General features: G+C 43.8%; 1 protein-coding gene across 1 annotated transcript in view; it reads right to left on the bottom strand.

Annotated features, from left to right (window-relative positions):
- The window catches only part of ENPEP (glutamyl aminopeptidase (aminopeptidase A)), an 89,613-nt gene that overhangs the window by 56,587 nt on the left and 21,068 nt on the right, over positions 1 to 11,958 (bottom strand). The window contains exon 4 of the mRNA XM_014544714.1: positions 473 to 593. Within this exon, the coding sequence (XP_014400200.1) occupies positions 473 to 593 (121 nt within the window). The remainder of the gene's footprint in view (positions 1 to 472; positions 594 to 11,958) is intronic.

Consider the following 11,958-nt stretch of genomic DNA (forward strand, 5'->3'; position numbering starts at 1 on the left):
AGTATAGTGCATATGGCTGGCTATCAGTCCAGATACAGGGATTATCTATTTTTGTCTGCCAAGAGCATCTCCTCCTGCTGAAAAAGGCTCCCCGCCCCATTTAAGCAATCCTATCCTATATAATCTATCTATACTAATAAAAGGGTAATATGCTCATTAGACCAGGTTGACCTACAATCTTTTGGATGTCCGGAAGGAAGTCATGGTGGTGGGGACTGAAGCAGAGGCAGTTAGAGGTGATCAGGCCAGCAGGGGATCAGGCCGACAGGGGAGGGCAGTTAGGGGAGGTAGTTAGGGGAAATCAGGCTGGCAGGGGAGGGCAGTTAAGGGCAATCAGGCAGGCAGGCAGATGAGCGGTTAGGAGCCAGTGGTCCCCGATTGGAGAGGGTGCAGGCTGGGCTGAGGGAAACCGCCCCCCCCATGCACTAATTTCATGCAACGGGCCACTAGTAAGAAAATAAATGATTCTCACCTAATTTAGGAAGAGCATACTCCATAGCAAAGTATTCTTCATAATAATCAAACACAATTTGAGTTATGTTGGCAGCATATTCACCTGTGTGCTTTTGCTCTGGCTGGACATATACAGTAAGCTATTAAACAAAACACAAACAATCAGTGAAAATTAGTCTTCATTTGATAAAACATATGACTCAGTGGAAAGAAGGTAAGCTTTAGAGCCAAATAAGCCTAATTTGAATCTCAGTTCTGCATGGACAAATCATGTCACATTTCTGAAACTCATGTGTAAAGCAAGATAACACTGCATGGCTCACTGAGTGATTTCAATGATTGGAAATAATTTAAGACAATGGTTGGCATACTATTTAATACATTTTTAAAATGTTACTACTCTTTTCTATTTCAAACATGTATTGACATTTTAATATCTACCTATCCATCTTCCTATCTATCTGACATCAATCAATCTATCATCTATGTATCATCTCTGTGCAATTTGTCTTTGAGGAAATCAATCATGTGGTTTTTCTCACCTAAAGAGCCCTTGGATACTTATTTACCACTTGGTCTATTCTATCCATTGCTATCCAAATGACTGTTTTGATATTTTAACTATTCTACTCTAAGAATCTAAAATACAATGATTTTAAGATTTTCCTGAGAGGGAGGCATCTTGATAAGCTACATCATTCTATAAGTCTCTAGGATATTATTTTATTACATCATTTATAAATACAACCAAGTACAGATTACCCACCACCACCACCACCACCACCACCACCACCACCACCACTAATTCTAAGCATCTATGGCCCACAATAGCCAACACAATGTTGAAAGAGGAAAAACAAAGTTGGAGTACTGATACTAGCTGATTCCAAGATTTACTACAGAGCACCAGTAATCAAGACAGTGTAGCAAAAAAACCCCCCAAAAACCCCCAAAACAAACAAAAAAACACAAAAAACCCCCACACATAGATCAATATAACACCATAGCCCAGAAATAGACCCACATAAATATAATTAATGATCTTTGACAAAGGATCAAAGGAAATACAATGGAGCAGGACAGTTTTTTTGCATTTTATAAACAAAATAGTGCTGGAACAAGTGAATATCCACATGTAAAAAAATAATAAATAAATAAGTCTGGACACAAACCCTGTACCATTCACAAAACTTGAAACTAGACCAAAATGTAAAATATGCAACTATAAAACTCCTAGAAGATAAAATAGAACAAAACCTAGATGACCTTGGATGTGAAGATGACTTCTTAGATACAACACCAAAGGCATGCTCCATGAAAGAAATAATTGACAATCTGGACTTTATACTAAAAACTTCTGCCCTGTGAAAGATAGCGCCAAGCGAGAAGACAAGCCACAACTGAGAACAAATATTTGAAAAAGACATATCTGACAAAGGCATATTATCCAACATATACAAAGAATGCTCAAAATGCAACAAGAAAACAACCAGATTAAAAAATGGACCAAAGACCTTAACAGGTACCTCACCAAATAATATATACAGATGGGAAGTCATATATGAAAAGGTGCTCTACATCATATGTTATCAATGAGATGCAAATTAAAAGGAGATACCACTAGACACCTACAAAGGATGCCAAAATCTGGACCACTGATAGCACCAAATGCTGGTGAGGATGAGGAGCCACAGGAACTGTCATCATTGCTGTTGGGGATGTAAAGCCACTTTGGAAGACAGCTTGGCAGTTCTTATAAACAGACTCTTACAGTAGGATCCAGCAATCACTCTCCTTGGTATTTAACCAAAGAGGTTTAAAACATGTCCACACAAATTGTACACAGATGTTTACAGCAGCTTTATTCATAATTCCCCAAGATGTCCTCCAGTGGGTGAATGGATAAAATGAAAAATTATTTTGTTCTAAAAAGAAATAAGCTATGCAGCTATAAAACGAGAGGGAGAACACGTCAATGCATATTACTAAACGAGAGAAGCCAATCTGAAAAGGCTACATCCTGTATAATTCCAACTATGTGACATTTTGGAAGAGGCAAAATTATAGAGACAATAAAGAGATCAGTGGTTGCCTGAGCTGGGTAGTGAGGAGGAGGAAGAGATGACTAGGAGAAGTTCAGAGGATTTTTGGAGCCTTGGAAATGCTTCGTATACGATTTGTTGAGACCCACAGAATGTACAACCAAGAATTAACCCTAAGGTAAACTATAGACCTTGGGTATTATGATGTGTCAATATAAGTTCATCCATGGTTGTTTTTTTTTTTTTTAAAAAAAAAGAGGTATTATTTGGGGCAGTGATATTGGTAATGGGAGAAACTATGTATGTGTGGGAGCAGGGGGTATATGTTAAATCTTGGTAACTTCCCTTAATTTGGTTGTAAACTCTACTTAAAAACTGCTTTAAAAATGTCTTGAAAGAAACAAGGTTTTGAAGACTTCAAATAAAGTATGTTTGCTGAATTTAAAAAAATAATTCAAAACCTTCAAGCAAAGCAAAAGATGCCGTCATCTGGTTAGTTCCAGCCCATATACCTGACCAGAATGGCTGACTCATTATTAAAAAAAGAAAGGAAACAAATTATGCCTATTTTCCTTCTTTATTATTTCGAATGCATTGTTACTTTTGGGTTTCACTTAGGCACACATCTGAGCCATCTTTGCCTAGAAGAACAGTGGAGAGACCAGGAATTTAAAAGACGAGTTCTGAAAGGGCACCCCTTAAATGGCCAGTGCTGGCTCTCTGTGCTCACTTCCACTGGGTACTTGACATTCTTGTTTTATCTGCATAAGTAAAACTGTGATCACCTTTATCTCCAAAGGCAACACAACTCACTCAATTATCATCCCAACATTCTCTGAGGTTTTTGCTTTCTATTTATTTTTAATTTGCTGTAAGTGGAGATACATTTCCCCCTGCCTTCCTATGCAATGACGCGCGGTATCCAGGAGGTTAAGGGAAACTAAGGGTCCAGCCGGGGGCCACTGATCGGAGCCAAAATAATTGCTCCGTGTGAAATCCAAAGCCTCACGTTCACGCAGGACTGCTGTGTTGCAAAGGGAGCGCCTTAGAATTTCTCATCTGTGAGCTAATTAGTGTGTCAAAACTCCCCAGAATCTCCACCACGTTTGTTCACCGCCATTAAAAACTGCAGGAAGGGCAGCTGCTCTTGGCTGGCTCCAGTGCTGCCTACACTCTGTACGTGAGCCCTAGGCACAATGTTCGGAGAGTGGGAGGGTTGAGGAAGAGGAAGGGGAGATTACAGTGAGGCCTCCCACCCCACTCGGAGCAATGCGGGGGAGAAAGGCAGGGCGCTCTTTCCATGCAATCTTCTCCTTTCCCACGCCAGGAGGCTGACCTCCTGCAGCAGAAGGCTGCTGAGGCCATATAACCGGTTTTCTTACTCTCTCTATTTCTGCTGTTGGCAGCATCAGGAAGGCAGTGTCCTAGAATAGGTCTGATATTAATGTAAGTTCAGTCAAGATAAAACCAGTCCCTTCCTCTTTTGTTTCTGAGAAACTCCACCCCCCAGAAGTATGTTCTGTCCTTAAGGTCGGGCCAATCTGCCTGTCACCTGTGAGCTCCGACTCTTATCTTGAAGGATCATAGATCATGTTTTATGACCACTGCTTTTATCAACTGGGCTAAGCAATCACAGACTATTAACCTCCTAACGTCATGAGCCAAAGCATATCCACGAGTGTGTCCTATCTGCCATAAATCACAGCCCTATTTTTACTTTAAGACGCTGCCAACCGGCCAACAGCAGAACCACTGTGATGTTTAGATTTGGAGATTTTTAAAAGTATGCTCCTCGCTGCTATGGCCTCCACTCCTCAGCTCAGCCTTTCTGCTCTCTGACCTCATCTTCAGCCCAGGCCCCATCTGCATCCCGCTCCTCTCTGTGGCTTTATACAGAGGCTAACACCCTCCATCATCTGCTAAGTCCCAGCACTGCTTTCTGTCCATGACAAAGATCAGAAGTTACCCCTGAGTTGTTATCATTTTTTTAATAATAATTCTCATCGTTCCAGTTCGCATGCTTGCTTTAATGAGATGACTTTTGAATAAAGATATGACCAGCCGTATTAAAATAGCACAGAGAGAGGAGGCAGGCAGGCCTGGATAGTCTTTCCTCTCCTTACCTTCTAAAAGAATCATATTTGCCTTTATTATTCAAGGACTCTATTAAAGGCTACATATAAAGTTTATACATAAGATTTATAACTTTAGGTATAAACTTTATATATAAACTAGAGGCCCGGTGCACAAAAATTTGTGCACTGGGGGGGGGGAGGTCCCTCAGCCCGGCCTGTGCCCTCTCGCAGTCTGGGACCCCTCAGGAGATAACGACCTGCTGGCTTAGGCCTGCTCCTGGGTGGCAGAGGGCAGGCCCAATCCCTAGGTGCAGCCCCTGGTCGGGCTCAGAGCAGGGCTGATTGGGGAGTTGGGGCGCCGCCCCCTGTCATGCACAGAGCAAGGCAGATCGGGAGGTTGCGATGCCACCCTCAGTCACGCTCAGGGTAGGGCCGATTGGGGGGTTGGGGCACCTGTTTGCAGCTGGTCACACACCCTTCAGGGTGGGGGTCCCCACTGGGGTGCCTGGCCAGCCTGGATGAGGGGATGATGGCTGTTTGCAGCTGGTCACACACCCTTCAGGGTGGGGGTCCCCACTGGGGTGCCTGGCCAGCCTGGATGAGGGGATGATGGCTGTTTGCAGCTGGTCACACACCCTTCAGGGTGGGGGTCCCCACTGGGGTGCCTGGCCAGCCTGGATGAGGGGATGATGGCTGTTTGCAGCTGGTCACACCCCCTTCAGGGTGGGGGTCCCCACTGGGGTGCCTGGCCAGCCTGGATGAGGGGATGATGGCTGTTTGCAGCTGGTCACACCCCCTTCAGGGTGGGGGTCCCCACTGGGGTGCCTGGCCAGCCTGGATGAGGGGATGATTGCTGTTTGCCGCTGGTCACACCCCCTTCAGGGTGGGGGTCCCCACTGGGGTGCCTGGCCAGTCTGGGTGAGGGGCTGAGGGCTGCTTTCAGGCTGGCGGTTGTTGACTGAAGCTCCCAACTGCTCCTTTTTTTTCTCTTTTTTTATTTTATTCTGGGCCAGCTTTAGCTCTGGCTCTAGCTCTGAGGCTTCGTATCTGGTTTGTTTGCCGTTCTATAATCGAAACAATGTATAACTTCAGCTCTGAGATCCCGGCAGGCTGAAAGCTGGTTTCTGGGGTTTTGTTTAGCTACTACATTTGCAACATAGTACATAGTTGCTTAGAGTTGCAACTCAGAGGCCGGCAAGTCAGGCGGGGAACGTTGGAGTCTGCAGTCACTGGAGCAAGCAAGCCTCCCTGCTCGCTTCCAGCTGCCTGGCTGCCGGCCGCCATCTTGGCTGACAGTTAATTTGCATGAGAATATGCTGATTAGCCAATGGGAAGGGTAGCGGTCGTACGCTAATTACCATGTTTCTCTTTTATTAGTGTAGAGATATAAAGTTTGTTAGACTTTAAGAACCTAACTTGTATGCATATATTTTCAGTTTTAAAAACAGTAAATTGCCTAAGCAAACTGAGTTACCAAGATACACCACTGTTGGATACCAGTTGTCATACCTCGAAGCAATGACTCTGTTGAGCTAGTGTCCTTGTAAAAGTCTAGCTTTCTAAAGCCCACCTTCAGCTCATTGTTCTTGTGGGAGGCGTGGCACATCTGTGTTATCACTGCTGTTGCTCTGCTTTTCTCTTATCATATTGGAAACTACTGTAAAGAATGGTCTTTGAATTCTTAGTAGTCTCCCTTCCATTCAAGTATCTCCAGGAATTTGAGAAATTGGACCAAAGTCCTGATTCATGATTGGCCACTGGCACTCCCTTTATGTGCCCTTTGACAATGATTAGACCCACCAGCTCACCATCTCTCAGAACAACCTAATGAAGCCACGTGCCTTCTGTACGCTCAATGGCTATTAGGTCTCTGAAACCAAAACCAAGTAGAAAACGCAGTAGTGTAATCATTACGAATAATTATTAGCCTAATGGAGTGCTTGAAAATTTTCTAGGTAATACAGCTTTTCTCAGGTAATGTCTCACTCTACACATTAATTCTATGAACCTGACATTATTATTAATAATATAATAAAATATTTTGCATCACTGATGATAACTCTACCCCAATCCTTTCACTAGTCCAGCTTCCACAATTATAAAATTGAAAGAACTCTGAAAAATAAAAACTTTTTACATGTTCAAAATAAACCAAGTTAACATTACCATCTAACCTGAACCGATAGGAGGTTTTTAAAGTAATCTTTCTTTTTCTCTCTATGAAAATATTGCTGCGGAAGTATTAGTTTGATTATCATTTGAGGCCCCAGATCCCACTGCATTTAATAATACAAAGTGTTTTTACTCTATTACATTGCACAAATATGAATTCCAACATTCAATTAGCCACAAGGTTTTAAATAAGGGTGTGGACCTCTAGTTAAAATCTTAATTTGAAGAGTTTTCAAAATAAATTTCCTCATTGTATACATGAGAGTCTAAGGCAGAACTGACACTAGAATTCAGTACAAAGCTTGTTTTCACTATATCATACTGCCTCTTTTAAAAAAATATTTTTTTTTATTGATTTCAGAAAGAAATGGAGATGGGGAGAGAGATTGAAACATCAAAGATAACAGAGAACCATTGATTGGCTGCCTCCTGCAGGCCCCACACTGGGGGTCGAGCCCACAACCTGAGTATGTGCCCTGACCAGGAATTGAACCATGACCTCCTGGTTCATAGGTTGAAGCTCAACCACTGAGCCATGCAGGCGGGGCCATACTGCCTCTTTTCTCTACTCCTACCACTGAAACCTGACTTTCTCTAGCTGCAAAATAGAGATAATGACTATCTCATGGAATTCTTGTGAGCATTAACTAAATTAATGCCTAAGCAGTAAGAGTTTTACTAGGTATATGGCCCATCAAGAGCATTGGTATCAATAGAGATAATCCGTAGAATTATTAACCTCTGTCCATCCACACTTCCCCATAGGCTAGTGATTTCCACATTGTGGTATCCACATTACCATGAGAAACACTAAGGGAATGCAGGGGGGAAGAAAAGCTAAGTTTTTTACTTCCAAGATATGCTTTTCATGACCACAATAAATTTGAAAACCAAAACTATTTGATTTGCAAGAGCCTGTTTGGAAAGGCTTTTAGCAATAAAAACAGAAGGCCAAGAAAAAAAAAAAAGCAAACCACAGAATGTATGTTGTAAAGCTAGAGTGGAAAGAGAATAGAGGAAAGTCTAGAGATGGTTTTGTCTCAAAAAACTGGATGACAGTCACCTGGGGCAGGCGAGGGGTAGTAAGGTGGATGAGGCAAGCATCTGGAAGGGTATGTTAGGGTCTGAGGTGAAGGCGGCACTGAACTTGGAAAGACCATGTGAACAGAAAGGAATGAGCGTGAACAGACTGCCAGCCTCCACTGCTACTATCCCCCTGGTCAGAAGTCAGACGGGGCCTGCAGGATTCCCACAATCACTGGGGAACTCTGCAAGTCAGCCGTGCGCTGGCTCCATGTCCTCACTGTACTCATCTGCTGATCACCTCCCACTGATGAAGGTGATAAAGGTGACCACCCATCCAGGCTTGCCTAGGAATGCCCCAAGTCTGTCACTTATGTTTCCACCTCTTGTCATACTTAATAATTACTAACACCTCATTATTTGTATTTTATAGATGATAACATGATGGTCACTTTACCTATCAACAACAACTTGCCTTTCTACTGCCTCTCATCCAGCAAAATTAGCACCTGTTCATCTGTTGAGGTTTTGCAGAGTTTCATCTGAACTGCTCCAAAGAGACACATCTCTTTAAATGGCCTAGGATATTGCAGGGCCCCTAAAATCGCAGGTGAGGGCTTTGGTTGACAAAGGGATGGTATGACCAACAAAGACCTGAAAACATATTTGAGTGACACCAGACAGTGAAGGCCACATTTGTTTCACATCTTTATTGAAGTACTGATATCTTAGCATATTTCACTCCCTTTAGAGCTTAGCATCTTCCTTTTGAACATAGTAGGTACTCAATAAAGACGGATAAATCAATCTGGTTGAAGAAACCATCTGTTTCATTATCAATGCTGAGGTAGCAGGATGGGAAAGAAAAAATAACTTTATATTGTTTTTAATTATATAAATGCATTTTTAAGTTACATAGTTGATATTACTGAATATAATATCTATTTGTTTAATTTTACAAAGTTTATGTTCTTCAAAATGGTTTTCAGCAGTGGGCAGGAAGTTGAGGGGGCATAAAACTTGGTAGAAAGGAATCATGATACATTATTTTGTTTTTCAGGTTTTGTTGGTGACTGCCTTATTACAGGATTGTGATATATTTCTTCTAAATTTTAATTTGCTCCTGACCCATAGATAAATTGTAAATATGCACAACCTTGGCTTGATGTTTGGGTGACTAAGAATTATTTTTCTGCTGTGACTATAAATATTGAAAACATGTTCAGAACTTTGAGTTCAGTACTCTGCTGTGAAGTACTGTTTGAGAAGAAACCCAACGCTGGCATTTAGGATATACAAAGCATTTCTTGGCAGCTCACTTTCCGTTTAAGTCAAAATTTGTTTGATGCTTGCTGATTATTATTACTGTAGTAGACTTTTTTAAAAACAAAAAATAACATTTAAAAACTAACTTCCTCATAGAACTTTATATTATTTTATTAATGTTTTGTTTTCATTTTTTAAATTTAAATAAAGAATAAGAATCACTAGCAATCTTCTATGGCTTCCTAAATTAAATATATTCCTTTGGAGAAAATTAGAGCCCTTAATTTAGAATAAACCAGTAAAAAAAAAGGAAGAATATAAAAACTCAATAAAATGTTATAAAATCAAAATCCTTCAGAAAACTAGCAAAACCACACCAAAAATGTATTTTTTTTTAATAATAAAATAAGCCTGAGTTAAAATAGCTATGCAAGAGAAGCAAGTAAGAAGACCTAGGCAAGTTGGAGGGATTCATTCACAGGTATAATTCTAGGTGTAACTATTCAGAAACCATCCTGTGAGACCTTTTGGAAGAAGGTACAATACAATCTTTTACTGAGTTATTAAAATTAATATGGTTATAGCATAAACCTAATTAAATGGATAGTTCCAATCAGCATCCTCTTAGTGAACAATTCTTCCCAACTTCCTCTTCTCATGAAAGCCAAGAGTTGAATAATCTTCTGCCGGTTAACTGCTCCTTTTAGCACATTTACAGAAGACAAAGGTCAAATGCCCAAAGAAATTCAAGACTTACTTAGAACTTACTGTTTTTCAAGGATTGCCCTTGCCATTTAACTTGTCCTGTATGGTTCTTAGGAGACTAGTGCAAAATTAAAATTCAAAGTCCCTTTGAAAAATGAATATTCCTCCATTTGCTATAATTTGGAAACAGTATAGGCCAGTGATGGCAAACCTTTTGAGCTCGGTAGAATAAGCAAGTAAAAAAAAAAGGAAGAATTTAAAAACTCAATAAAATGTTGTAAAATCAAAATCCTTCAGAAAACTTTAGCAAAACAACACCAAAAACATATTTTTTAATAATAAGATAAGCCTGGAGAAACCAAGCTGGCAGCATAGGTAAACACCTGAACTTGCTGCCTCTTCAAAAATACAACTAAAAGACAAAACAGATATCATCCAGAACCACAGGAAGGCTGGCTGAGTGGAAATTCTACAACTAGAAGGAAAGAGAAAAGCACACTGAGACTCAGAGGAGATGCGGAAGTAAAGTGCAGAGGTACGGAGGCGCACGTGGAAAGGCCTGGCAGCTGAGGACGCGGCACAGGTGGAAAGGGCTGGCAGCTGAGGACGCGGTGCATGTGGAAAGGGCTGGCAGCTGAGGACAAGGTGCAGGTGGAAAGGGCTGGCAGCTGAGGACGCGGTGCATGTGGAAAGGGCTGGCAGCTGAGGACAAGGTGCAGGTGGAAAGGGCTGGCAGCTGAGGACGCGGTGCATGTGGAAAGGGCTGGCAGCTGAGGACAAGGTGCAGGTGGAAAGGGCTGGCAGCTGAGGACGCGGTGCATGTGGAAAGGGCTGGCAGCTGAGGACAAGGTGCAGGTGGAAAGGGCTGGCAGCTGAGGACGCGGTGCATGTGGAAAGGGCTGGCAGCTGAGGACAAGGTGCAGGTGGAAAGGGCTGGCAGCTGAGGACGCGGTGCATGTGGAAAGGGCTGGCAGCTGAGGACAAGGTGCAGGTGGAAAGGGCTGGCAGCTGAGGACGCGGTGCATGTGGAAAGGGCTGGCAGCTGAGGACAAGGTGCAGGTGGAAAGGGCTGGCAGCTGAGGACGCGGTGCATGTGGAAAGGGCTGGCAGCTGAGGACAAGGTGCAGGTGGAAAGGGCTGGCAGCTGAGGACGCGGTGCATGTGGAAAGGGCTGGCAGCTGAGGACAAGGTGCAGGTGGAAAGGGCTGGCAGCTGAGGACGCGGTGCATGTGGAAAGGGCTGGCAGCTGAGGACAAGGTGCAGGTGGAAAGGGCTGGCAGCTGAGGACGCGGTGCATGTGGAAAGGGCTGGCAGCTGAGGACAAGGTGCAGGTGGAAAGGGCTGGCAGCTGAGGACGCGGTGCATGTGGAAAGGGCTGGCAGCTGAGGACAAGGTGCAGGTGGAAAGGGCTGGCAGCTGAGGACGCGGTGCATGTGGAAAGGGCTGGCAGCTGAGGACAAGGTGCAGGTGGAAAGGGCTGGCAGCTGAGGACGCGGTGCATGTGGAAAGGGCTGGCAGCTGAGGACAAGGTGCAGGTGGAAAGGGCTGGCAGCTGAGGACGCGGTGCATGTGGAAAGGGCTGGCAGCTGAGGACAAGGTGCAGGTGGAAAGGGCTGGCAGCTGAGGACGCGGTGCATGTGGAAAGGGCTGGCAGCTGAGGACAAGGTGCAGGTGGAAAGGGCTGGCATAGCCGCTATGACGCACATGACCACCAGGGGGCAGATGCTCAACGCAGGAGCTGCCCTCTCATGGTCAGTGTGCTCCCACAAGGGGTGCACCGCTCAGTCAGAAACATTGAGCTGGATTCACAGCTGGCAAGCACAGCAGTGGTGGGTGTCTGACTGATGGCTCCCAGATTGCAAGAGAGTACAAGCCGGGCTGAGGGACACCCCCCCTTCCTGTCTACACTAGTCTACACTAATGTAGGCCTCTAGTCTACACTAATAAAAGAGAAACATGCAAATTGGTGTCACTTCGCTACACCCACAAGCCACGCCCACCAGCCAATGAGGAGCAAGTATGCAAATTAACCCAACCAAGATGGTGGCAGCCACGGAGCTGGAGCGAGCAGGAGGCTTGGGTTGCTCCCTGCGATGGAGGAAGCCAAGCTTCCCGCCCACCCTGGCCAGCCCTGGCCAGCCCTGGCCTCTGCTCAAGGCTACAAAGTTTCAATTATAGAAGATAAATAAATCCCAGATACCTGCTTCCCTCTGCTCAAGGAG

This window comes from Myotis brandtii, unplaced genomic scaffold (genome assembly GCF_000412655.1).
Source record: "Myotis brandtii unplaced genomic scaffold, ASM41265v1 scaffold38, whole genome shotgun sequence".
In the NCBI taxonomy this organism is placed as follows: domain Eukaryota; kingdom Metazoa; phylum Chordata; class Mammalia; order Chiroptera; family Vespertilionidae; genus Myotis; species Myotis brandtii.